The sequence below is a fragment of the Panicum hallii genome, chromosome 3 (genome assembly GCF_002211085.1).
Source record: "Panicum hallii strain FIL2 chromosome 3, PHallii_v3.1, whole genome shotgun sequence".
NCBI lineage: Eukaryota > Viridiplantae > Streptophyta > Magnoliopsida > Poales > Poaceae > Panicum > Panicum hallii.
The window spans coordinates 20035362-20063116 of NC_038044.1; the positions used below are offsets into that span (position 1 = coordinate 20035362).

The following is a 27755-nucleotide window of genomic DNA, read 5'->3' on the forward strand; positions in this document are numbered from 1 at the left end:
TTTGTGCGTTGTGCCATTCCTTCCTTTGGCGTCCGGCGTGCGCAGTGGAATGGCGTGGGCGCGTGGTGGTGCGCTGTGCCGCGCCAGCCAGGAGGTTTGCTTGGGGCAGGGGCACCAGCCGCCAGGCCGCCGGCGGAGGGCGGGCGGAGTCGGACGCGCGCGCGCGGGCGGGAGGCGACCGAGCGAGCCGGTTCCGCGTCCGCACGGAGGGAACGGGCGGACCGGCGGACCCGGGGTGACGCAGATTTTTTGGTGGATAGAAGAATATGCATGTCGTGGTGATGAATAGGGTTGTGAGAGAAATCGTACATGCTCTCTCCCGATGCAACATGTGTGCCGGCATGCCGCAACAGAATTTGATCAGAAGAAATGTGGAAGCAATGTTTTGGCTCCTTCTAAATGATTCTGACTTTGGTTTCAATGGTGAAGCAGATTTTTCGGTGGAGCTGAAATATTTGAATAAATTATTTGGCAAAACGGTTTTATTTTTGTGGTAATGCGGGTAATCTTTGAGACAATTGATGCCCAGAAGGAAGGAGAAGCCAAACTAGTATCACTTTCTTAGTTCAATTTATGATAATAATTGCACCAGTTGCATTTTCTTAGTTCTTCATTCAAATTGTTGATATCCTTGGTGTCATTTTCAGTACAATTTATCATGAGTGCAGTAGACATTTGGATACCTTACAAATTATGGAATGAACACTTCTGGAATGAACACATTCCGTCACATGTGGATTCTATAATTTTGTAATGTAGTTTTCGCATTGCCAAAATCTTCAATCATACTAAATCAACGGGTACCTCTTGTCGTATTGTCAGAGTAATATCATAGTAGTCATGAAACATGTCCAATGTAATCAATCTTGCTGGTAATACTTGGCATGTTGAAAAATCATGATACCATTTTTGAAATTGAGTCACCATGACTACAAACTACAATATCATCACAAATTTAAGTAGCTGTGAACCAAATTAAGTCTTGCCGTAATGTGAATAATGATATCTTTAGTTTTTGCATGGCTATTTGAACCGATTAAGTATTATGAGCAAAAAAAAATTATGAACACTTTTCGAGAAATGATCTAGCCACTGTATCTTTAAGCTAGCCATGGTTGCTACCTTGCATCTAAAAGATACACTAACTTACTATAGAAAGAAAATATCTCTTACAGGGAAACCGCTATGATGAAGAGAAAATGGCATAAAAGACAAGTAAAGAAATATATATATATACCGAAATACATCTTAGACTCTATTCCATAGAGAGTTTTCCGGATTCTGAAGGAAAACATGATCATGGAATGGATGTCAATTTTTTTTGTCATGCTGAAGTGGCCCAACTCGAGAAATAGGTTATAAATAATCTTTTCATAATTTAGAATAGAAGATAAAAACAGTTTTGAACAATAGAAGCTTACCAATATTTGAATAATGAAATGCTAAATTGCAGGTTCTTTTCCAGGCTTTAATCCGGTATTTCCTTTATTAAAAAATATGGTATTATGGGATCGGGCTTTCTCAGGCCCAGCCCGAAGCCCACTTGGCCCGGTGTGAGCAGCTGTAGTGTAGACTGTAGAGCGTGGGCAACCCATTTCTCAGACCATATGGTTTTGACCGGCCGGGAGCCGCACGGATTAGCTGCAGACAGCGGCGGGGAGGAAGAGGAAGGCGAAGGGGAAGTCCAATTAGCACCCGAGGGCGCACATATAATCAACGTCATCAAAACACCCTGTTTCCCCTTGTCCTCCATGTGAGTTGTGAGCCCCGTGTTCTGTATTCTTCTTCTTCATTTCCTCCACCGCCCCACCTCTTCCCCTCCCCAACTCCACCCCCATGAATATGATCGCGAGAAGCTGCTAGCATCATCCCCAGCCTCCACTTCGCCACCTCCCCGCCATTCCATCCCACCAGCTGTGTGTGTATATAGCCCCCGCCCAATTGGACCCGTGGGTGTGTGTGTGTGTGTGTGAGGTCAGCTGTTTTAGCCCCAGCGCGCCGCGGCGTGGCAGCGAGGAAAACGAGCAAGGAGAGCAGCGGCGGCGGCGGCGGCGGCGGCGTAGCATGCGGCGGTGAGAGGGAGGGAGGAGCAGCCAGGGAGCCGGGGGAGCGAGAGCGCGGAGGATGATGCAGCTGCCGCAGCATCACAAGCCCAGCAAGCCCTCCGCCCCCTCCTGCTGCTCGTCCTGGATCCGGAGGTCCCCGCCGCCGTCCCCGCCGCACAAGAAGCCCGGCGGCGGCGGGAGGAGCCGGTACGCCTGCCGCCTCGTGCCCCTGCTCGTGCTCACCGTCTACAGCGTCTTCACCGTGCTCCGCATCCCCAGCTCCTCCCTCGTCGTCACCACCGCCGATTCAGGTAACCCCGGGGGCTCCCGACCCGAATCCTCCCAGCTCTCGCCGCAGTGGATTGCTGGATTGCTCGCTTCTCCCCGTCCTTCTTCTGCCTGCGCGCGCTGAAATGGCGACCCGGTCCTGTGCAGAGCGCGTGGAGCGGCGGGAGGACTTGGAGGCGCTCAAGACCCACCTGCCGTCGAACCAGAACAGCCTCGAGGCCCGCGAGGAGACGCGGTCCGTCGCCTCCCTCCCCTGCTCCGCCTTTATCAACGGTGAGTCGCTTGGTTGGGGTTGGGGTTGGGGATCAGCTTGCTGTCTGCTATGCTCGAGATGCTCCCTCGCTTCTGCTTCAATGAGAATGAAATCGAATCGAATTGCTGCGGCGCGCAGGTGAGGCGGGGTATGGCGAGGAGGGCGTGCTGTGCTGCGACCGGAGCCACTACCGGAGCGACGTGTGCTACCTCCGCGGCGACGTGCGCACGGACCCGTCCACCTCGTCGGTGCTCCTGTACAACGCGCCCCGCGGGAGCTCCCCGGAGAAGGTCCGGCCGTACACGCGCAAGTTCGAGGGCAGCATCATGAGCACCATCGACGAGGTGACCATCCTGCCCGTGGCGGGCGCCTACAACGCGAGCGCCAGCGCCGGCGACGGCGGCACCCTGCGGCGGCGGTGCGACGTGCGGCACCCGCGCGGCGTGCCGGCGGTGGTGTTCTCGACGGGCGGGTACACGGGGAACGTGTATCACGAGTTCAGCGACGGGCTGATCCCGCTCTTCATCACGGCGCAGCGGTTTGCCGGCGAGGTGGTGTTCGTGGTGCTCGAGTACCACTACTGGTGGCTCGGCCGCTACGGCGCCGTCCTGGAGCGGCTCACCAACTACAAGGTGGTGGACTTCCGCTACGACCGGCGCGTCCACTGCTTCGACGAGATGATCGTCGGCCTCCGCATCCACGGCGAGCTCGTAGTCGACCCCAAGCTCATGCCCAACGGTACGCCCCCCAATTGCCCCCAATTCCTCTGGCAAATTGCAATTCTATCCGCCCATTTTCACATCGCATCAGGCGCTGATTGCATCGCATCGCATCGCATTCTCCGCGTTGCGATGTCAATTTGTTAGTTAATTCTCGTTAGGATGATTCTGGGATCCACCGGCTAATTACCGGCCAGCTCCGCTTCGCTTAGCTTGCCGGTGAAGAGGGGGGGGGGGGGGGGGGGCGGCAAAAAGGCGTGTGAAAATCCGCGCGCCCCGGTCGAGATCCGTGCCGGCTAATAACGCCGGCCGGGGAGGGGAAATCATTTGCCCCTACACTACACCTCGAGGCGCCGTGCTTAGCCACTCCTCCTCCTCCCCAATTTGCGCCATGTCCTAATCATTCCTGCCTCTCCCCTCCTCTCCTAGTACTCCTTTCGGCAGTGGAGTAGTGGTTGCAGCGGCGGTACGACCAGTTCGTTAGGGTGGTTAGAGGAGAGGGGCGAGGGGACGGTAGATTGCTGCTGACGCATCCGACGCTCCCGTCCCGGCCAAACTCCTCCACTGCAATGGTCACCAGCCACCTCTCCTCCCACTCCACGCGATCCGTCACCCTACCTTTCTGCTCTCGCCCGCCCTCTGCTGTTCCCTTCAATCCTTCGCAAGCGATGGCGACAGCCCCGGGCCGGCGTTCCGTCAGCGCGGCACGCCCCGCACGGGCGCGTCGCGTACGGCACCGGTCGGGCTGCCTGCCCCTCGCGTCCATGCCGCTCTGCGCCGGGCACCGTTTCTGGCCCCGCGAGTTCGGCACCCTCCCTCTGTTCTCCTCTTCTTAACTAACGGCAGGCATGGGGCCAGGCCAACCACAACAGAGAGGGAGAGGGAAGAGCATTTGCGGCACGGCGAAACGGCATCGTCGGGTGAGGAGGAAAAGGAGCAGGCAGGGAACGGAAGGAGAGGAGAGGCGAAGCACGATTGGGGGGTGGGTCGCGCGGGAATCTTGCGGCGGGGATCATTGCGGAAGGGCGGCTTTCGCAAAAGCGTCAGTGCGAAAAGCTAGCCTCAGCGGGGGGAGGGCGCGCTCCGCACAAACGAGGGAGGGTCCATGCCGATGCCGGTGCCCGCGAGGCCGCGGGATCCGGCGGACAAGCAAGCCACTTCCGGCAGCGTGCGCGGACTAGTCGCCGTGAAGGGGCACAACGGAAACGGCCGCGCGTCGTGCGGCACCACTCGGAGAGCAGTGGCATTAACAACCCTCTTTCTCCTCCTCCTAGTGCTCTACCAGTAGCTTAACGGGATGGATGATGCATTGATTGGACGAGGGATGCATTGATTGGGCCAGGATAACAGCCGTAACATGGACTAGCATTTGGATTTCGAAACCTGCCGCACTGATTCGGTGGAACCGCAGGGGGTTTAGTAACGGATCACCACGAACTTTTATTTAGGTCAGGCTTGCGCAGCGACTGGTTAATGGGGTTCGCAGGAAGGAATTACGCTAGGAGCAGACACAAGCCCAATTTGCTCTGAGCGACCGGAGCCCCACTACAAGGCGTTTATGGCCCCATTAAGCCCCCGTTGTACCGGGAGGTCGCAAGCCGCTGCGGCGCCGGATCTCGCCAGGAGCAGTAAACAACTGGTGGTGCCCCGACATGGCGAGGCACGCGCGCCATTGCAGCACGTACCCTCGCAGGCTGCAGCGCGCGGTCGATATAATATACTATAGTATATATATATATATATAACAAATTAACAATAGGCGGCTAATGGCGTGGCGGCAGCGAGCCGGAGAGAGGGGGCGAGGCGAGCCGCGGCATGTGCGTGGAATTGTTTTGAAATCGACCGGACCGGGCGTGCGGGGGGGCGCGAGGGCTTGCTGGAGGCCCTGCCTGCCTTGCCTGCGCGCAGGAATCGTCTCACAGGGCGCGACATGTCGGGCCCCCCCGCATTGCAGGAAATAACAACCGGCGCGTCTAATTTAGACCGGGCGCTACATGGGCAGGGGCGTTCGTGATCCGTGTGAGAATTTTTTTTTCTGTCTAGTTCTTACGGCCACATGCTTATGCCCTCCCTCTTTAGGTAGTAGCTGCCCGGTTCTAGGGTCCGGCGGTTCGTGCCCTGCCACTTTTTTTTTTTTTTGGTGAAGTAGAGCTAGCTAGCTAGCTGCACGAAGCATGAGCGCCCCCCGTACAACGATGGCAATACGGCATCCGCGTCCTTTTTTTTTTACCGTCGTTATCACCACCTGGAGCCTCGCTGGTTGTGACCAGGACTGTTGTCTATTCCCTCAGTTTTATGCCGACTTCCGGTCGTGACGGCACGGTGCTAGCTACAGCGTCGTGCGTGCCACGTGCACCGATTGATGGCCGCTGGCGATGTGGCTGCCTGCCATTTCTTCCCAAGAGCAACGGCCCTAAGTAGTCGTGATCAACCCTGGTTTTGTGTCTGAATTGATGGACCCGAGCATCTAAACCATCAGAGGGGACACCATGTAGCGAGACACCAAGCCTTGTCCGCTCCCGGCACTGTGCGTAGCCGCGGAAGAATCTGCAGGAGATGTACGATCGAAACGCCGGGTCCTCCTCAGAAATCAAGTACAAGCCTTCCATTCCATGAGGTGATAAGAGGACAGGTGTACGTGCCCGGAGCTCGACTAGGACGTGTAAGGACTCGGGTAGCTGTGGTGTGATCTCATCATCTCACTCGCCGAAGCGCTCGGTCTCGCGTCCTAATCGTGTCGTGCCAGTGGATTTGCTGCAGCCTGCTGATGAGTGGACGGGTGCTCGGTGTTGGATGGGCACTGGCAGCATCGCAGCAGGTTGGTGCCACATTACTGTCAGGCGAGCGGGGCGGGGCATGGAATGGAATAGGAGATCTTCAGTCTTGACAGGCGCCTGCCCCTGTGTGATGGCGCGATGCGTGGGCGCCCAGGGAGGGTGGCCAAACTTTTTCCTGGGACCATGCGACTTGGATGCAGGCTGGCAAAACAACAAACATAACGCAGAGACAGAGACAGAGACAGAGACGGCTAGTTAACAAGACCAGCACGCAGCGGCTTTTGTGAGCCGTCATCGTGCCTCTCCTCCTCCACTGGGATGGGTGACGCCCGGGGTGCTTTAGCTGAGGCTGCAATATGCTTCTCGTGCAGTGACGCATGCCTGATCAGCCCTTTTTATTAGGAGTCGGTCACTGAGCTGTGGGGGCGACCGACACCCTGAAAGTTACACTAGCACTAGCGCTAGAAGAAACCATGTCCGGAAGTGGAACGATACGTGAGTTCCTGCTACGGCGAGGACCGAGCTGGTGAGAGTGACACGCTGCGTAACGTGCTCAGCTGGGTTTTATTTATTACTAGGACTACTCTGCTTGCTGCTCTCGGAGTGAAAGCGTAGTGCTTGCAATGAATGAATGCACTAGCTTAATCATGTTTGGTAATAAGTGAAGTGTTTGATAGCTAGCCTAGGACTCCACTCCAATAAAGGAACAAAATGTACAAGTAGCAGAAACAGAGCACGTGCTTGTGTTACGCGACTTGAGTAGAGATGGTGTTGGATTGGCAAAGTTAGCATGTGGGATCCGTGGGAAGAACATGACGCGGTCTTATTAACCGTTAGCCGAAAATTAAATGCCCCAGATTGACCAAATCCTAGATCTCTTTGGCAATGAAAGAGGCTTGGAACTTGTGATTGCCGCAGAAAGGCCACCAAACTACCGAAAAATGCTCCGCAAAGCGAAAAGGTGCCCTCCCCAAAAGGGTAAAAGAGGGCAGGAGAGAGGCGAGCGGCTGATAGCGTAATATTGGCCTCAACTCTCGAAAGCAAACTTCAGTTACGGCCAGTCTGTCGGTGGGCTTGAGCCGGCAGCAAATTTGGTGGGCGCCGAGCTAACCAACGTTTATCTACCCCTAGATCCTCCCTCCTGCATCTTAGCAGCACTGCTAATCAACCATCATGTCTAAGAAGGGCGCCCGCTGAATCACCACGTTGTGCATCGCCAATTACTGGGATTGTTGCTCTAGAAATGCCCTAGGAATCATAGGAAGTAGAACACGACCAAACTAAGCGTACTCTTGTCTGCCGAATCCGCAAGATGTGGGTGCTACTATTTGCGTGCATCGCTGAACGAGAAACGGGTACGGACGGGGCGAACAGCATCTGGCTGACTTAGTCTGATCACTGACATGGTCTACTAGATCCTTGGAACACAGGTTCTTGCTGACAGAGTCACCGCCCCGCTTGGGAAATGTCACCCCCTGTACTTCTATCTTTGGTACGTAGACAAAATTCGGTTCATCTGTTTCTCATCTCATCATCAGATGGCTCCCACTATTAACAACCCCCTGCCCTTCTAGCACCTCTCGTGAAACCATCCATTTGGACGGGGCCCTCGTTTGGGACTTTTATGAAACCACCGGACCAATCAGGATCAAATCTAGTCTCGCATTGGTGCCTACTAGTTTCATTGGTTGGTGGCGATAGTAGCATGCATGTTAGAGGTAGAGCACGGGCCCGCCGTGTCCCAGTTGCTGGAGGACGGGGGGCGGATGGATCCAGCCATCCCAGGGACTCCGTGGGCGCACACCCGGTTTCCGGTTCAGCGCCCCGTGCGCCAAAGCCAGGCTGGGGCGGCGCCGGCGCCGGCGCCGTGCCGGAGCCTAGCGTGGCACGCAAAGGCGCAGGGGGGGCCTCGGCACGGCGACGCGGAGCTTACCTGTCCGTTGTCGGCATTGGTCGATCAGATAGTACCAAGGGGGTGGTCAATTGGGGAGGACGGACAGCGCGCACGGGCGGACCACGGCGCTGCCGCTGCTGCCGGATCGCGGGCGGCGGCTGCTGCTGCTCGCTGACCTGACCTGACCGTGCCGGGCCGTGTCGCGGACCGGTCGGTGGTGAGGCGATTGATGGTGCGCGCGCGCGGGGGAGGCCCGATCGGCCGGCCGCTGCTCGGTGCGGCGGGTGTCCGGTGGCAATTAGTGCCGGTCTCGTGGCTCCTGGCTTGGCTCGTGCCTTTGCGGCTGGTGAGCTTGGTGCTGGTTGGTGGTTGGGAGCGATCCGGCGATCCGGGGCGTTGCTTTGCGTCATGCTGAAGCGAACCTGCATGCCTTTTTCGAGAGCTCATTTCCCGGGCTTGAAGTAGGATGATCTAGGCATGACGCTCCGGCGGCGGCTGTAGCCGTAGTAGCATCTCTGGATGTGTGCCATGCCGTCGCGGAGCACGCGGCTCGTCCGAAACGGGCAAGCGGTTATGCGGCGGGGATGGTTCGTGTTAGATCGCGTCGCCGCTGGCGGGGGAGGTAGGAAAACCACCTGGGAAGGGGTGCGTGTGTCCTTGTCATGCCTTTCAGGTCTTTCCCAACGGTCGTGACTCCGGCCGTTCTGATTTATGAAAGTTGTAAGCATGCCAACAGAAAATTGCGAATTACCTTGCATTCTCTTTGAATTAACACTCGACTAAATTGATTCGACGTCCTGCACGGGAAATGCTACCTGAAACTGTGATGTTAAGCTAACGCGAAATGCTGCTGATGGTACGCGCAGGAAAGAGCATCAAGGATTTCCAGGCGCTCCTGCACCAGGGCTACAGCCGGGCGGCGTCGTCCTCGTCGTCGGCGTCGCCGCCGGTGCCGCTCCCCCTGGCGCCGCCGTCCCGGCCGTGCCCTCGCCCGGCCAAGCCGAAGCTGCTCATCTTCATCCGCAAGCAGAACCGCGTGCTACTCAACCTCCCGCACGTCGTGACGGCCTGCCGCCGGGCCGGGTTCGCGCCGCACGTGATGAACCTGCGGCGGCAGACCCCGCTGCCCGCCATCCACGCCGCGCTGGCCTCGGCCGACGCCATGGTGGCCGTGCACGGCGCGGCGGTGACCCACTTCCTCTTCATGCGCCCGGGGTCCGTGCTGCTCCAGATCGTGCCCGTGGGGCTCGACTGGGCCGCCGACGCCTTCTACGGCAAGCCCGCGCAGCAGCTGGGGCTGGAGTACCTCGAGTACAAGGTGGCGCCCGAGGAGAGCTCGCTGGCCGCCGAGTACGGGCTCAACAGCACCGTGGTGCGGGACCCCTCCGTGATCAGCAGCCGCGGGTGGTGGGAGATGAAGAAGGTGTACATGGACCGGCAGAACGTCACCGTCAACATCAAGCGGTTCGGCGAGCTGCTCAAGGCGGCGCGGACGCACCTCAGGAACACCACGGCTTGCGCCAAGGCCGCCGGCGCCGGCGCCGCCGCGGCACTGAGGTAGAAGATGCTAATTGAGCTTCGTTAATTAGGTGTTAATTACTTAGTCATACTTTGTCAATTTCTTTGTGGTTTTTTATTTTCTTTTTGGTTGGGAGGAGAGAGGGGGGGAGGGATAAAAGAAAAGGAGATGAGATGTGATCCTGTAAATATGATTGGGTTGGTTCTTGGTCGAGAGAGATTGGTAGGGATCAATCGCCTCCGTGCACAGTGCATTCGTTGAGTTCGTCGTCGTGCTGTTAGAGATGAGGAATAATGTATGATAGGGGTGGGCTCTCCTGAGACGGCTTCTTCTTCACAGTAGGTCATAGGAGTTTCAGCTCTTCTTATTTCTTTTCCTTTTTTTTCTCTTTGCCCTTTTTTGTTTTATTTTCTTCTCATTCTTTGGGTGTCCAGATGATGTACAAGGAACTACATTCTGTAACAAAGAGCAATAGAAATCCAGACTTTCTTTTACGGCCGTTGAGTGCCATCTCACTTCCAGCATGGAGACACGAATCTGAAAAAGGCAGCACGAAACTACACATTGCAGCCCTCGTGGAGCCTTTTGATGCAAAAAGAGAAAGGGAAAGATGATAAGAGAGGTCCATTCACATGGAGAAGATGGTCTGCAACTCTAAATCTGTCCACTTGTGTCTTTTCACCGTCGTGAACACCTAGGCTCTCACCAGCAGCACGTGGCGCCTGGGGGCTTGGCTACCCTTCCTCGCTGCTCCCACAGCGCAGCTGTGAGCTGTCCCTCCAAGAGCACACGCGGCAGCCATGCTGCCGACGGGAAAGGCATGGCGCTGGCGCCACGTGCTCCCCCGCGTTCACGGCGACGGGTGAAGTGAAAGGTAGCAAGCCAGTGGAGAGGAGCGGGGACGGGAGGGGGAGGATTTGACCTGACAGCCATACGACCGTTGGCACCCAGAGGCCGGGCCTGCCTGGGATTGATGGCGTCTCCTCCCTACGGTGGTGCCGGCGGCGAGCGTCGTGCGGTTTGGGCTGGGGCTCCCTGCACGAAATGATGTTGGCCAGCATCAGATCGCGCTTCATGGTTACGGGTGGAACTCGTGGACAATGTTAGTCAACCTGTACCCGTGAGGCAGATGATGATGCTCATCATCAGTTCGTCAGGACAGCAGTGGGTGGAGTTCGCCACTGTTACATCTCCATCAGTTCCATACTCCACACTGTTACATCTCCAACGCGGAAAATTAAGCTCCTTGCGACTGCAACCATTGGTGCTTAGACACCAAGCTGTACAATTAAAACCCCCGACCAAGTCACACGTTTCCAGGACGTGTTCCTCAAGCACATCCTTCGACTTTCGTCGATCTACAAACCTCAAATATTTTCTTTTGAGATCGACCTCGATGACTTCACTCCAGCTGCTGCTTCATAGTAGTAGTACTATCTTTATCACGATACTAACCCCAGGGCACATCAAGTGAAGTTTCAGTTTTAAATTAATCTGAAGATAAATTATGACCATGACGAAAATTACGTATAGAAAATGAAGGTATCTAAATATGCTCATCAAAATATGCTCATCAAGTGATTTAAGATATAACATTGCAGCAGCAAGATCAAGCCTAACCAGATCGTACTAGGTATGAAAGATATAGTTAGGGATAGAAAACCGTATGTTTCTCGCCTGACCGGAATAACCGGTGTCGGTATATACGGACAGGGGTACCTCCTGCTAGGGTGTCCAGGCCCTTAGCGTCTCACCATCCGAAATCTCCCCCTCGTCTTCTGGGTGACGTGGCGTACGGCCCGGGCCTGACAGCTGGGACCATGGTCTCCGGACCTTCCCCGTGCTCTCAGAGGTCCGGGGCCTCCACGTGCCCATGAAGCCAGGGGAGCTCTCGAGTAGCCTCTGCGGACTCGGACTCCCCAGGGAGGTCCGGCGCCGCCACGTGTGATGGCCAAACCATCACAGCCCTAACTGCTCCAACCGGCCTCGGGGGTCCGGACCCTCCTCCCCTCGGGAAGGGGTCCGGTGCCGCCACGTGCCGCCCCCGCGGTGGGAGCGGGGCTGGCCCTGCCACGTGCCTGTGGCAGGAGGCCCTTCGCGGGTCTCCAACCCACCTAACAGCATTTAATGCGGTAGTTGGACCGGGCGCGCCCAAGTTAAAAAGTATGGCATGCCACTGACACACGGGGCAGGTAGGCTGACACCACGGTAGCCCGCCTGTTTCCAAGACGGCGCGTCGTGTCACCGTATATTGTGCGCAAGCGGCGTACAGTCCCGTCACGGCGCCGCGCGCGGCGTGATGATGGCCTGTAACTGGAGAGTCGAGGCGTGCGCTGCCACAGTGCACGCAGAGGCACCGGCGCAGCGGGTCAGCGCTGCTCCTTCGCCTGACAGGTTCCCACCCAACAGTGGCAACACGGCTTCACTGTTGGAAAACACTGACAGCGGTCACCGTGCAAGACAAGGCTGCACATGGCCATATCCAGGCTGCAAATACGCACATCAACTTCCCGATAGAGAAGACTACGGAAAGGAGCTAGAGATGAAGATCTCCATATCTCTCATAGAACAGGCTCCTATTTACCGGGCCCACCTGTCGGGGCCCCCCACAGTGTAAGCACTCCCCTTGGACTATAAAAGGAGAGTGCACTCGTTAGAAGATAAGGTTCAGGTCGAGCTCACACAATCAATACAACACCAAAGTGGACGTAGGGTATTACGCTCCGGCGGCCCGAACCACTCTAAATTCTTGTGTTCTTCCTGTGTTCATCCACGCATTGATCGAGCGCTCCTAAGTCTCCTCCAAACCCATCCTTAACTAGGATTAGGCGGGTGCATTCCGCCACCCGGCTGGAGATTTCCTCCGACAACCGGATAAAGAAGATGATGGCGATGATAAGCACCTCCGCGCGCTTGACGACGCCGAGTCGCGCCCCACCGACGAGGAGGAAAACGAGCCGTGGCGATGAGGTCGTAGAGGACGGCGATGTGGAAGCGTTCGAGCAGTCGCGCAGAGCGCTTCCCAAAAACCTTGTTCCCCCTCTCCCGGTGCAGGATCGTTGAGGACGAGGTTCCGAAGACTTGCTCTCCTGATCACCGGTGCACGCCGACGAACGGGACGAAGCAGCGTACGCGGCGGCGCAGCAGTCAGGTTAAGGCGTGTTGTGCGTCTTCTCTATTTTTTTCGGCACCCGCGTGTATTTATAAGAAGGAACCGCTAGGTTTTTTGGCGTCCCAAAAATGAAGTCGGTTACGAGTTTCCAAAATTCCGCACGTGAAATTCGTAACAGATTCGAAGTGGCAAAAGGAAGCCGCGTGCCCGCAAGTATTGGATTGGATTTTGGCAGACCATTCACGCGCACGTTGCGCGCCCTTCGCCCGAAGCCCGAGCCCGAGCCCGAGCCCGGCCCGGCGAGGCGAGCGAGCATGTGTGTTCTTCCTTCTTCCTCTCACCCACACTTGGAAGAGCATTGAGAGCATCCAACTATTTAATTTGGGTTTCCTCCACCTCCACTAGCAAGGTGGGACTAACTTGTTGCTACTCACCTTTGCACTAATGGATCTTTGAGATTTTATTGGAATTATTTGGATTTACATGGTGGGTCTTTGCACTAATGGGCCTAAATATTCCAACAATCCCCCACTAGATCTCAAAATCTCATTATAACTTTGTCTCAACCCACTGTTGTTTAATATGCGAGTGTTTCAATGGAGATTATTAAGTTGAACTTCCATCTAGAACACCAAGTTACACTCATTCACAACTTGAACAATGGATTAAGCCTTGAATTGTAATTTTTGTGCAAATGAGTTTCACTTATTGTCAAACTGATACTTGACCTCCAGTAGGCTACTTCATGGTTGGAGCATATAGGTCGTACTCCTTTGTCTCTTCATGAGCTTAATAGAGATCACCCGAATCTTACAGACTGCGACCGTCCAACAGTCGGGCTCACATAGGTGTATTCTTTCGAGAACGTTCTGCAAAATAACGTCTTTGCTAATTAAAGCCAACAGAATACATTAAGACTAATGCCAACATGCCATGCAGTAATCGAGAGTATTGCATCCTTCTCAAGTGAGTTAAAAGGTTACTTTCATACTAACCTCTAGCTTATTCTTCGTAGATTCTAATTCACGGGATCTCCGATCACATAGGTTGGGTTACCATTAAGGAATAGCTTATACGGGTCTCAAACCTATCTCTTTAGATGCATTGTCTATCACATTACGTTACAAGCTCTTGGTGAACAGATCAGCTAGATTTTTCTCAGTGTGGATATAACCCACAATGATAATTCCGGAGTTTCTTATTTTTCTGACTGATTTTAACCGTCTCTTGACATGTCTTGAAGACTTTATATTATCCTTTGAACTGTCTACCTTATCAATCACCGTTTGATTGTCACAGTTCATTATTATTGCCAGCAATGGTTTCTCGATAATAGGTAAGTCCATCAAGAGCTCACGAAGCCAATCGGCTTCCATTGTAGCTGTATCTAGTGCTGTGAGTTCTACCTCCATAGTAGACCTCGTTAGGATCGTTTTTTTGTATGATCTCCAAGAAATAGCAGCACCGCCAAGAGTGAAAACGCATCCACTAGTGGCATACAGCTCATCTAGGTCCGATATCTGATTAGCATCACTGTATCCTTCCATTACTGCAGAAAAGCCGGAATGATGAATCCTGTATTCCATAGTACCCACCAAGTAGTGCATTATGCGCTCAAGCGCACGCCAATAATCATCTCCCGGATTACTAGTAAAACGGCTCAACTTGCTAACAGCAAAAGAGATGTCAGGCCTTGTTGCACTCGCAAGATACATGAGTGAGCCAATCATCTGTGAATATCTCAATTGGTCTCTACCAATTCTTATGTTCTTTCAAAGGATCAAGCTCGGATTATAAGGAGTTGAAGTAGATTTGCTATCCTTATAGCCAAAGCGATTCAACATTTTCTCCACATAATGGGATTGCGAAAGAGTAATCCCATTCTCTCCCTTGATCAGCTTGATGTTAACAATAACATCAGCCTTATCAAGATTTTTCATATCAAAGTTTTGACACAAGAATATCTTGACCTCGTTGATTACATCAAGACTAGTGTCAAAAATCAGTATGTTATTGACATACAAACACAATATAACTCCTTGACCCGCACCATAGCGGTAATACACACATCAATCAGCCTCATTGACACTAAAGCCTGCTGATATGAGTGTCAAGTTGAATTTCTCATACCATTGCTTAGGTGCTTGGTTCAGGCCATACAAAGATTTATACAACTTGTACACCTTGTTCTCATGACCCTCTACTACAAACCCATCAGGCTGTGTCATGTAGATTTTCTCTTCCAGCTCTCCGTTGAGGAAAGCTGTTTTAACATCCATCTGATGGATGAGAAGACCATGCGAGGTAGCCAGGGAGAGTAGAACACTGTTGTCAGTCAAAACCCGCCGACGGGCAGTGACAGGCAACACGAGGAGCCGGGAGGCTTCCGGGACTGCTGGTGGGCCTCGGTCTCTCGGTCAACCGTCTGAGATCCGGCACACACCCTGTCTTCGGAGTCGCTAGACGTGCCACCTGACCTTGTACCTGATTAGGAAGGTATGATGTATTAGTTTCCTGCATGCACAGACACGCATAAACATTAGTCCGAGCCGTGATCCGCTCATCGGATGTTCCCCGGCATCGGCTGTAAAGAGCTGATTGTGTTCAATACCGGATCGGATCTATAAATAAAGTGAAATCTTCCAACGATAATATCAATCTTGCTTTGTAAATCTTAAGCTAATCCAATCTACGATGGTTAAAGCTTTCACTGTATAATCGGAACATCCCACACGTGATTGAGTCTAACAAATACCAAAGGTAACGACAAAAATAACCTAAACAGAGGCCTAAAAACCAACCAAAAGCCGATTTCTGGAACAATCTCTTTTTAGGCTATTACCAGATACCAATCATACTGCCGGAGCTTTCAACTCATTTGTAAGGCCTAATTATGCAGATATTAAACTAAATCTTTAACAATCAAATACTAACCATAACATATTGGATCTACTAAACAAGAACAAAGCAATGTGCAGCCCTCGCACCAGGGCTCGGGCACGATAACTGCTGAACGCTCATAGGTAACGAACAAATCGCGATTAAAATATGAAAAAGCTAACGTTACTCTATACGCGTCAAGATAACTAGTGCTACTCGCCATCAACAATGCTTCAGAACGAGAAACACATAAAGTAAACAAGCAAGGGTGATGCTGCTCCGATCAAGCAGAGCGTGATCGGGGCTACATGGCACTTACCCGAGAAACCCTAGAACAGGGGAGGCGATGCGCCGAGAGTTGTTGATGTAAGCATCTAGGCCCTCAAGGTATGTTTCGGTGATTAATGACAACCATTATTGTGACTAATGAGTTTGTGCAGCTTTATAGATCATTATCGCTCATTTGGTTATATGTCAAAAGAGGCCCCCAATTCTTTTTATTCAAAAAGGCGATCTCGGTATTCAACTCAATAATATGTCAAGACTAAGGATCTTTCTAGTCCTAAGTGTCATAAGGTTGAGAAGGACACTTAGGTTAGTATAGGTTTTATAGTTTCGTAGTGATCGCACTATTAAGAGGGGTTTAGGCTTAGTAACTTGAGCATGGACATGGTCATTTGAAAATGGATGCACACAACGGTCACTCAGGTTTCTAGAAGCTCAAATGAGTGGTTCTCAACTTATATCTCAAGAATATTTGGATTACATTCAAGACTCAAGTCAGAAAAGGCAAAATCAGAAAAATCCTTAACACCGGTTGAACCGACGGTCTCTATTTTCTACACGTCGGTTAAACGGTGTCAACAGAGTCTGAACAAGTCTATACAACGGTTCAACCGACGATATTGAATTTAACGTCGGTGCAGTTGTCCAGAGACTTGATTTTTCAGTTGATCAGTGGACAACTAAACTCACCGGTTAAACCGATGCTACGACGGTTAATCTGCCCAAGCTGTAACGGCTAGTTTTCAGAAGGGGTAGTTTACATTCACCGGTTAAAACGACGATGACTATTGGAGGGACGTCGGATTAACCGGCGCTACGCAGTTTTCTTGCAGCTTTTTCTCCAACGGCTCTATTCGTGTGAGCTGCCTATATATACCCCTCCAATGGGTCATTCTACCACTCTTGACACCAGGCAACATCCAAACCCTCATACTATAGTCAAGAGCCACTTTGAGCTTCATCATTTCACACACTTGTTCATTAAATCATTCAAGAAGCAAGATTAAGGACTTGAGTAGAGAGAAGCTTGTGTGCATCCGTTCTTGGTGATCGGTTCTTACTCAAGTGAAAGGACTTAGCTTGTTACTCTTGGTGATTGGCATCACCTAGGCGATCTTGGTGATCGAGGTGATTCTCGCGGAGCTTGCCAAGAATTGTGGGAGCCCGGAGAAGAAGATTGTACGTGGCTTGATCTCCACCATACCGGGATGGTGAACGGAGACTCTTAGTGAGCGCCCTTATCTTGGTGACTTGGGAGGTGACAATACTCTTAGTGAGTGTCACAACGTGGATTAGGGGTGTGTGCCAACACATCGATACCACGGGAAAAATCCGGTTGTCTCTTGTCCACTTTACTTATTCAAGCATTATCTTTCTTGTAATATTTTCATGTGCTTGATAAAGGGATCATTTTTTGCTCTACCTTGCTAGGCTTTATCTCTTTTTATCTTTCCTAGCTTGCGTAGGTAGTTACCCGGTTGGTGAATTGGTGCCTTTCTAGTTTTGCATAGGTTAAGATTGCTTTATCTTGTTTTAGAAATTGAAAAAGGTCCAATTCACCCCCGCTCTTGGTCCATCGATCCTTTCAGTTGACGAATTGAATGATTCCTCTATTGTTTACTCATGATACATATTTATAATCCGTAGACTTTCCTTTCCTAAATAACCCTAACCAAACACGACATAAATCTTAACTATCTCTATCTAAACTATTTAAACATACCTATCTAGATACACGGCCTCCCTGGGCCCAAAACATCTGCACAAGGTCCGATTCACAAGCCCATTATAATTATCCTTCAAATCCATCTTGCTCTACGGCCCACTTCCAGCCTGTCTAAATTATGGTGATAACAAACACGAATAGTGGTCAATCTCGCAACAGGTGAGTAAGTATCAAAAAAATCTTCGTCTTCTTTCTGAGTGTAACCCTTAGCCACAAGTCAAACCTTGTACTTGTCAATAGTACCATCAGGCTTAATCTTCTTCTTGAACACCTACTTGCAACCCACAGGTTTGCAACCATACGGTCTTTCGACCAACTCCCAAGTTCCATTGGAGAGAATGGAGTCCTTCTCGCTACGGATAGTTTCTTTCCAATCATCCACATCAGGAGATGAGAATGCCTTAGTAATTGTTTTGGGAGAATCATCTATGAGATAAACAATAAAATCATCACCAAAAGACTTTGCAGTCCTTTGCCTCTCATGATTTGATTCAAATGTGTATTCATCATGCTCAGAAAATTCAACAAATTCAGGAGTTGTATTCACTGTTTAATTCAGAGGTAATGAAGATATAACATGCGAGTCTTTCATAAAAAAATAATCTCAAAAAAAGTAGCATCACGAGACTCAAGCAGTGAATTTACATGCATATCACGCACCTCAGATTTGACTACTAGAAATCTATAAGCAATGCTATGATGTGCATAACCCAAAAAGATACAATCCACAGTTTTAGGTCCCAACTTGCGCTTCTTGTTGATTAGCACATTCACCTTGGCCAAACAACACCATATGCGCAAGTAAAAGAGTGAAGGTCTTCTCCCAATCTACTCCTCGTAGGGAGTCTTTTCCTTATTCTTCATGGAAACTTTATTCATGACATGACATGCAGTCAATATTGCCTCCCCCCACCTTGCCTTAGATAATCCAGCGGTGTCTAACATGGCATTAACCAAGTCAGATAATGTACGATTCTTCCTTTCGGCAACCGTTTGATTGGGGTGAATAGGGAGATGTCCTCTCATGAATAATCTCGTGCTCCACACAGAATAAGTCAAAGTCATTAGAGAAATATTTACCTCCTCGATCGGACCTAAGTCGTTTGATCTTTTTCTCGAGTTGGGTTTCTACTTCAGCCTTATAGATTTTAAAGCAGTTAAGAGCCTCATCTTTCATTTTTAACAAGTACACATAGTAAAATCTAATTGCGTTGCATCGTCAATCAAGGTCATAAAATATCTTTTTCCATCTTTTGTTAACACGCCATTCATCTCACAGATATCTGAATGAACGAGTTCTAAATGTGCCAAATATCTCTCCTTTGCCACCTTGTGAGGTTTCGAGGTTGTTTAGATTGCACACAACTATGGCACTTAGAACTTTGACAATGAAAAGATTCGGAATTAAACTCATGGTGGAAAGTCGAAACATAAAGCCAAAATTCAGATGATATAAACGCGAGTGCCAAACAGATGCATCGCTCTCATTTATACCATCAGAAATTAAGTTCACGGACTTATTACAATAATCTGAAACTGAAAAATGGAACAAGCCTCCGCACTTATAGCCTTTACCGATAAATTGTCCACACTTAGACACGACAAATTTATTGGACTCAATCACTACTTTAAAATTATTCCTACACAAAAGGGAGCCATTAACTAGATTCTTGCCGATAGTAGGAACATGCTGCACGTTCTTCAGCTACACGATATTTCCTGAAGTTAGCTTCAGATCGACCGTGCCAACACCACGAAAAGTAGTATATGACCCATTACCCATCATCACGGTAGAATCCTGATCGGTTTGGTAAGAAGAAAATAAGGTAGTATCAGAACACATATAAATATTTACACCAGTATCAAGCCACCAACTAGTAGATTGAAATACTGAAAAAACTGAAGGTAAAGAAATATACCCACTGGTTTCCGCTCCAGCTATGGTGACCGTGTTCGCAGTATTCTGCTCAGGTGGAGGCTTCCTTCCTTTGCAGTGTGGGCACTTCTTTGCCCAATGATTGATAGATCCACGCACAAAACAACCTTTACCTTTTTTGAACTTTTTCTTCTTGAAAGTAGTGGTAGGCTGCGGCTTGGTCTTCTTTCCCTTGCCCTTGCCTTTGCCGTGAGACTTCTGCACCATGTTGGCACTAGTCTGGCCCTCAGCAGGCTTAGATCGCCCATCCTTAGCCCGAGCTTTCTCCTCAAGTTTGAGAGTAGTGGCGAAATCCCTCCACGAAGGAGGCTACTTGGCAATGATGCCACCAGCCACAAACTTATCAGGTAGGTTGATCTTGAGGTGCTCAAACTTCTTGGCCATGCAGTGTATCTCATGAGTACGCTCGACTACAGATTTCCCATCGGTCATCTTATAGTCAGCATCTCTGCCGCCATAGTCGGCCTACAGGGCGTCCCACAACTTTTTAGCGTCTGAGGTAAGAGTTCCCTTAGGTTTGCCCGACTACAGATTTCCCATCGGTCATCTTGTAGTCAGCATCTCTGCCGCTACGCCATAGTCAGCCTCCAGGGCGTCCCACAACTTTTTAGCGTCTGAGGTAAGAGTCCCCTCAGGTTTGCCTGACCGGAATAACTGGGTAAAGCGCGTGCCCGCAAGGATTGGTCGGATTTTGATGGACCATTCACGCGCACGTCCCGCGCCCTTCGCCCAAGCCCGGCAAGGCGAGCAAGCGTGCGCGCTGTTCTTACTTCTTCCTCTCACCCACATCTCACCCACACTTGCAAGAGCATGGAGAGCATCCAACTATTTAAGTTGGATTTTCTCCACCTCCACTAGCAAGCTAGGACTAACTTATTGCCATATACCCTTTGCACTAATATATATTTTATTAGAATTATTTGAATTTACATGGTGGACTTTGCATTAATAGGTCCAAATATTCCAACATCAACTACATACACAAATGTAACGACGTAGTCCTTGAGATCCCTCGTCTACAGCTCTACCCCAGCAAGGCAGCAACACCAGCCGAACCCGTTAACAGGCTTAGGCCGCCATGGCCTTGTCATGGTTCAGACGCCACCGGCATCATCAAATACATTAGAAACTATAATACGACTGTTTACCGCAGCAATTCGCAGGCACGATCTCGTGTCCGCGCAGGCACTTATTTTACACGGATCTTTGCTCATGATCACACCCCCAACAGACGAGATCCGTCTCAGATCATCACGGCATGGTCCAGATGATGGTTCCAGCCCCTGAGAACGACCCTGGGACTGGACCCCGGGGGAGCCTCGAACGAGATGTCAATGGACGTCTTCTCCCCCGGCGTCAGCGAGAAGTAGTTGTCTGAGTAGTGGACGGGGAGGATCCTTGTGTCAGTGTATTTCTCCCTTGCTGTGGACGATCCGGAAGTGTGCACAGAGAAGTGGAGGAAGAACGCGACGCCCGAATCTGTCCCGTTCACCTCGAGTGTTCTTAGGTTGTCACTTGATCTTGCGATGCCGAGGCCGCTGCGTATTTTCCTCCACAGGCTGCCACTCTCATTTCCCTCATGAGTAGTTTCGTTGCCAGCAGTGTGGAAACCACTTACATCACGTAGATCAACTGTTGATGCTGGGCGTATGCTTTGTGTTACCGACTTCTTCGACTTGTTCTCTACTATCATTCTTACTTTGTGCCTGGTGCCTGAGACCGAAATCTCGGAATCAATTTTTAGTGGAATGTTTCTCTGCTGGTACTGCTCTAACAACTTGTAGTCTTTCCCAGGAAGATGTAACCAGTAGAAGTTTCTGGAGAGTATTCCATTGTCTGACAGCCTGAAAAGTTTGAGTAGCAGAAAATACACAGGCTTGGCATCCTTCGCCTTCGGGTATTTCATCTCCATGATCTGCTTCACTTTCTTCGGCGGCACAACTATTTTCTCGGTAACTTTGTAATAGGGGGATGCACCATCCAGATCCCATACTGAAATTTCAACAGCCACATCTGCGAGTTCATCAGCTGTAGTGTTTACTACCTACAGAGTCACTTTCATGGATTAATTTCTAGGAAGTTCAACTTGGAGGAGACTTTGTAAGTAGTAGAATATACCTCTATAAAGTAGCTGGCCAAATTTAGTTGGACATGAATAGGTTCAGCAGCACAACGGCAACCATAAAACCCAGCAGTTTGGTCTTGGAGATGATCATAGAACTGCCCTCTTAGTCCAGTCCATGGATTCTGTGTCTTCCAAATCAGAACACCTGTAAACTTTGTCCACATGAAGGAAGTCCATCCTTCCAGAAGTGCTCTGTACTGAGCGTAGTTGACCAATTGTGCCTGGAAGTTGAAGGCACCATTAGAGACAAAACTACATTGCTACAGATGCTGAACCATAAAGATCCTAGAGATAAAAGGTTATGGTACTAAACTACCTTTTCACAAAAATCATCCAGGTCTTTTGGGTGCCCATAAAGTTCAATCTGATCATGGACCTTCCCAGGTTTTGAGTAGGGAATGAACTTGTGGTAGTCCCATATTGGATTTGGTACTTCTTCAATGTACCCGTCGATTCTTTTCTTGAAAATTGGAATACTCCATCCTTCTGCAGGCATTGTGGCCCTAATTGTCGCTGCAACTGGAACCCCCACAGATCCAACTTCAGGGTTGAACCCATATTTGTAGAAGCTGTCCTTGAAAAAGCTCTCTGGATACTGAATCTCATATGGACCATCAGTGAAGTTGCCTTTCCCATTGGCAAAACCATCCCACATTGATCCTTGGACATACACACGAGTACCATCAAGGTATTTACTAGGGTCAGTTGATTCTTCCAATAAATGTTTTTGTTGACTGTCTGATGCCTGGCTACTTACAAACATAGGATGTAGCTTCAAATCACTCTTCAGTGCTTTGTTGATGTCGACTGGTGGGACCTGCTCATTACCACCAACCCATAAAGCTAGACTAGCATGATTCCTGAGTAATTTGACAGTATCTCTAGCACATAGAAGAAAGAGATCATGGTCCAAAGGGCCATTAGGATTTGACACAGGAATTCCTCGGCCATCAACATCTCCAGTTATCCAAAATTCCTGCCAAACCTGTATAAAATGGATTCATCCTGTAAACAGCCTTGCAGATATAGTAGGAAACTAGGGTGAATCAAGAATTCAACCAGGATGTGGAGTTGTTGACCCGGCACTCATCAGGTTTACCTAATCCCTTACAGGCAAAGAAAATCCCAGGAACCAGCTGGTTACTGATATTTTACAGAATCCCAAGGTAACGATTGGTTGACATTGTTTGGATTTTGTTTTTGGCATTTTCATCACTACCCAAAATTCATAATTTGGATAAGAAAACATGACAACCAATTTACAGGTTGATAAACTCAAGCTTACCATCAGGCCATAGACATCGCAAAAATGATAAAAATCAGGCCTCTCTGCTAATCCGCCACCCCAACAGCGAAGCATATTGAAGTTCATGTCAGCATGGAACTTGATGTCAGTCATATATCTCTTCTTTGTCAACCGAAGAAGGCCATCTGACAATATCCAGTTCCCTCCTCGGATAAAAATAGGTTCACCATTTACCTTGAAGATCCTGGAGATGATCTACATTTGCATCAGCACGTTTTCAATAAGGTCAAATATTTGATAGCCATTTTTTGGGCATTCCATTAAAAAGTAGTTACCTCCCACCAGTAGAATCATCAATTGTACTCTCGATCTTGCGGAATCCAAAATAATGGCTCCAGGAATCAGACTCTCCAAATCCTTTGACATCCACACTAATCTCGACGTTGTATAGGGATTGCTTTCCCATACCATTTGGCCACCACAGGTTTGGCTTATAAAAGAATAACTACAAATGTTCACATTCATATATAACAATGTCAAGCAGCTTGAATATTTGAGCCTTTGAAAAGGGTTTGAATAAATAAAAATGTTTATATAGTAAAGTGAACACCTTGCATATTGAGGATGTTTTAAAAGGGCCTCCTAATAGGAAGTACAGTCACTGAAGGAATAATTGAAGGCAAAATTATTCTTACACCTAGGTTATTTTGTCTTCTTACAGATGAGAATTGTGCAACCATGGTTTAAGTAACTTTCGATATTTTTGGGTTAAGAGGCTAAGATGTAGGAAATGAAGAGGGGAGTTTCTTAGTTAAACACAAGTACACAGCGATGTTGAAAATCTGGCGTCGTAGTGCTGTAAATGTGCATTGCTGATGGACAACAAGCATAAATGATGTAGCTGCATTTATAGTTTCTGATGTTTTTACTGTGGATCAAGCGGTGGCAACAAGCTGATGGGCAATTAAATCATTTTGCAACACAGAACAGAAAACTCCATCAACTGGCTGAGTATATTATGAAAGTAAGAAAAATAGCCAAGTAGTGACTCAGTACATGAGTAGCTTAAAAAATAAGAAAACTAACTTACAGGAGGAATGGTGTACTCTACATCTGAGTGAGGAGGGATTGTTATTGCATAACTTTGAAGGTGTTCCACCAAGCAAATGTTCCCTTCAAGTTCAGTTGAAACCTGTATTTTCAGGGTACAATCTGCAACCCAGGAACTTTTGTTCTCCAACTGAAGTGTACAGTGTAGGTATGACCTCTTAAAATCATCATGAAAAGTTGAAACCAGATGGGGGTCCATCATATTCACAGGCTGCAGTGAAAACAAAACCAATTTAAGTCCTTGAATTAATTTAAAAGATTTATGGAGAGAAAAAAGGAGTACATAAAAGACTAAAGTAGAGCTGTTTCTTCCTTTTGCATATCCTCTTCGTATATCCATGGTGATACCCCCAATGACAAAAGGATGATAAAATACTATTAGAATGGATCAAGGATTCATGGACTCACCCCAGTTATGGAAATTGATACCTCATCCCAGATACCTGTGTTTCGATCCCTAGGATTCCAAAAAAAAAGAGAGAAATATCAGAAACTGTTAATTTTGCAAATAGTAGAACCACATAGAAAACAGGAAAGGAAAAACATGCTGCTGCAAAAATCAGTAAATAAAAACTATTATGACCAGTTAGCATAAGTGCTGGAGAAACTAAAGCTAGCAGCAAGTTTTTAACTATTTGGCACAGATGGACCGAAAGCATAGAACAAAATCAGATATTGGCAATAGTCTTCAGTAGTATATGCTTTCCGATCATCATTGGAACCAGTTGGAATAATTTTTGAAAATCATGTATAGTGCATTTTAGGTGACCACAGATCAACTAATCATGCATGTAGCATTACCACACAGAAATAGACAACTACCTTATTGGGCACATCCAATCCCATCCTTCAACATATTGTGTAGCGACATCTTTCCCAATCTGAAACAACCACATTAAAATGTTTAGTCATTATGCAATAGTAGTCCTTTAACCAAAAATACTCCTTTAAAAGAGTAGTTGTGATAAAAGTAAATTCTGCTATTAGCATAAGTATATACAAATGGTAAATCATGATATTCACTTGTGCAGGAGCATCATAATGAAAGTTCACTTCTAGAAGGGAGAAAGGCTTCCCAACAGCTAATGCAATATTCATTTTCCACAAGTGCAACCTGTACAGCTAAATAAGCAAACCACAAAGCATGTTCTAAACTCATAACCGCGGCGGGGGGGGGGGGGGTGTCCAGAATCAAAATAAAGGGGGTGCTGAGCCTCTTGTAAGTGGGCTAACTTCTGATTTTATCAGTTAAATATGTTCTTACTCCCAGAGGATGTGCCACTGCTCATCATAATACCCAACAACATAACATGACGTCTGAAAATAGATATATGCAAGTCATTGTGTGTTGCACCTATGCTTTCAGTTTCAGCACTTCTGATAAAGCAAGTGTGCTGCACCTATGCTTTCAACACTTTTAATGAAGCTAGAATATCATATAACAAATATTTCAATTCAAGCAAGGTGAATTAGTTATGTGCAAGCCATTGTGTGTTGCAGCTATGGTTTCAGCACTTTGATGAAGCTAGCATCTCAGATAAAAATATTACAATAAAAGAAAGGTGAATTAGTTATGTGTATAATTACATAGATCCTGACCTGTAACACCATAAGGAAAAGACTTGGGCAAATATACCATGCAAATCTTATTCAAGATATTCCATTTTCCACAATATTGTAAATCGTGAGCAAAAGGATAGAGATACATTGTTAACCTGAAGGCATGAGACTAACCTCATGGTCACCACCCTGTCCTCCCTGAGGAGGAATTCTGCCAGGGTGATCAGGAGGATGAACAAGGACAGCAAGCAGATTGTTACCATCAGGATGAAGAATATCAGTAATATCAATGGTGTGCCTTCGGAACATTCCTTTTGGAAGTACCTCCTTGTGCCCATTTAAGTACATTTCTGCTGAGTAGTTTATTCCTCGGAAGTTTAAAGTCACGTGCTGATTTCCTGACTAAAGATAAATGTAACAAGAAGATATTGATATGTCAAGTGGTTTAGCACCAAGATTGCACCATAACAAGTATATGTGCTGAAGTGTACAAAATTACCTGTTGTAAAAGGCAAGAAATCATGTGTTACAACAATTAAGAGCAGTCTCAGCATTTGGCATTCATTAAAGCTAATAGTTTGAACAAGGGAAAAGGCAAACAGCTATGCTAATACGGCTGCGGTATCAATTTCAAGAGGGGCTTCAGTATAAGCAGAAGTGAATAAAATGTTTATCAATTGAACATGCATCCTTAGGTTACATGGGTTTGGTTTGCATTAAAGTAAGCTAATTTTATCAAGTAATTCCGGGTTACTAGAGTGCTCTACTCTGCCTAAATGCATAATGCAATAGTCTTCCCTACTCTAAGGAATGTTATTCTGCCAAAAATGGAAAATGGACTACAAGGCAATGCAACAAGAGGGAGACAGCAGCAGACAGCTTAAACTGCTCGCTGAGGGAGCAGCCACCTAGCCACAGCCAACACTACAGTACAACTGTGCTGAATTAAGCAGTGCCTACAATAAAGGTGCGGAATAATTCCTTTTCCAACTAGGGGCAGACAGTCGGATCATGCTACATTGATGGCTATAGGACAACACGTTCAGCAAATGTTCGGAGAACCGGTGCATTTCTGCATACCGGGGCACACTGGAACGTGGTGAAGAACCAGAATGTGTAGTACTCCCTCCCGGCGTCGGCGATGTCGACGATGGCCTGGTTGTTCAGCCCGTAGAAGGGGTCGGGGATCAGCTTGTTCTTCAGCAGCGTCCCCAGCACACTGGCATCACGAATCATCCAACAATACGTGATTACTAGTAAGGACCACCATGCACTCCCAGTATTCTACGGGCGAAGCTCGCATAAACTACTCTATGGAAGCAAGGGTCCCCGCGAATCCGAGCTGGCAGCCACGGCAGGACTCTCGTGGGGGGGGGGAGGAGGAGCACATACGTGCCGGGGACGGCGGCGCTCATCCACGGCGCGGCGGGGTCGGGGTCGGCGGCCGGCGGCTGGGTGGTGGTGAGCTGGACGCCGGTGAGCGCGACCTCGGTGGAGCGCGCGGCGAGCCAGCCCGTGTCGAGCACCCGCTTCCCCGCGGCCATCCCCGCGGTCTCGCGTGCGAGCGCGCGGCGAGGTGCGAGGATCCCCCAACCGATTCTGGGGGCTTCGGAGTGGGGACGAAGGGAAGGGAGGTTAAGGGAGCGAGCTCTGAAGCGAGGAGGGCCGCCGCGCCGATTGCGTGCCGCCCGCTCGCCGGCGCAAGTGCCTTTTTTTTCTCCTTTTTGGACGTTGCGGGGAACGGGGGACAGGTGGGGCCTCGGCGTCACGGGGGAGGAGGGTGCGTGGCGCGGCCGCGCGGCCCCGCGGTGGTGGCGACGCCGTTACGGGATCGGCGGGGATTTCGGACCGCGGATCGAAAGGGATAGGATAGCAGACGACGGCGTGGACCAGCCACGTCACTCAAAGTGCGTGCTTGCGAGATGCCCGACTCCAACGAGGAAGGCAGGCCAGCTGATGCTTTTCATGCAGAAGTGCTAGCATGCTTTCAAGGAGTGAAAATGGCTGCCGAGTGCGGCATGGGGCAGGCTGCAATCGGGACAGACTCTGATGCTGAAGCAAGCTCTGCAATCAAATGACTACCGGCTGGCCGTTTCAGGAGGGGTGATCTACGAACTGGTACTTCTACTTAGCACGAGTTTTACTTTTACTTCCGGTGTTTATGTCCCTCGGACCTGTAATCGTGTTGCTCATGCCTTAGCAGCAGCAGGTTGCAAGTGTGCTCCAAACGAACCCATTGTAATGGAAAGCACTTTTCCACTCAAAAAAAGAAAAAAATTG

General features: G+C 49.3%; 2 protein-coding genes across 4 annotated transcripts; one reads left to right on the top strand and one right to left on the bottom strand.

Annotated features, from left to right (window-relative positions):
• The first annotated feature begins 1644 nt into the window (after positions 1-1644).
• On the top strand, positions 1645-10010 carry LOC112886119. Its single transcript, XM_025951904.1, has 4 exons — positions 1645-2356; positions 2481-2606; positions 2725-3324; positions 8843-10010. Exons 1-4 carry the CDS (start codon positions 2125-2127, stop codon positions 9535-9537), a joined length of 1653 nt encoding a protein of 550 aa, XP_025807689.1. The 5' UTR covers positions 1645-2124; the 3' UTR covers positions 9538-10010.
• A 10317-nt stretch (positions 10011-20327) lies between these two features.
• On the bottom strand, positions 20328-27236 carry LOC112885781 (mannosylglycoprotein endo-beta-mannosidase). 3 transcript variants are annotated; one of them, XM_025951425.1, is made up of 11 exons: positions 26868-27236; positions 26556-26694; positions 25650-25877; positions 24738-24796; positions 24324-24372; positions 23896-24126; positions 23141-23310; positions 22845-23049; positions 21876-22544; positions 21553-21780; positions 20328-21478 (listed from the first exon to the last, which is right to left on the bottom strand). In XM_025951425.1, the coding sequence occupies exons 1-11, from the start codon at positions 27017-27019 to the stop codon at positions 20678-20680; spliced, it is 2931 nt and encodes a 976-aa protein (XP_025807210.1). In that variant the 5' UTR covers positions 27020-27236; the 3' UTR covers positions 20328-20677. The 3 variants fall into 3 exon arrangements, with proteins under 3 accessions (XP_025807210.1, XP_025807212.1, XP_025807211.1); XM_025951427.1 differs by lacking the exon at positions 26868-27236 and having other exon boundaries at positions 25650-25873; positions 26556-26678; XM_025951426.1 differs by lacking the exon at positions 26868-27236 and having other exon boundaries at positions 25650-25974; positions 26556-26649.
• Between the last annotated feature and the right edge of the window lie 519 nt (positions 27237-27755).

What these genes read in the sequence shown, in the direction of transcription:
- LOC112886119 (XM_025951904.1), top strand. Translation starts at nt 2,125, where the DNA reads ATGATGCAGCTGCCGCAGCATCACAAGCCCAGCAAGCCCTCCGCCCCC. An exon ending in CGTCACCACCGCCGATTCAG is followed by an intron (nt 2,357 to 2,480) that starts GTAACCCCGGGG and finishes GGTCCTGTGCAG; the next exon opens with AGCGCGTGGAGCGGCGGGAG. An exon ending in CTGCTCCGCCTTTATCAACG is followed by an intron (nt 2,607 to 2,724) that starts GTGAGTCGCTTG and finishes TGCGGCGCGCAG; the next exon opens with GTGAGGCGGGGTATGGCGAG.
- LOC112885781 (XM_025951425.1), bottom strand. Translation starts at nt 27,019, where the DNA reads ATGGCCGCGGGGAAGCGGGTGCTCGACACGGGCTGGCTCGCCGCGCGC. An exon ending in TATCAATTTCCATAACTGGG is followed by an intron (nt 24,127 to 24,323) that starts GTGAGTCCATGA and finishes TTTTCACTGCAG; the next exon opens with CCTGTGAATATGATGGACCC. An exon ending in TGGATGATTTTTGTGAAAAG is followed by an intron (nt 21,781 to 21,875) that starts GTAGTTTAGTAC and finishes TTCAACTTCCAG; the next exon opens with GCACAATTGGTCAACTACGC.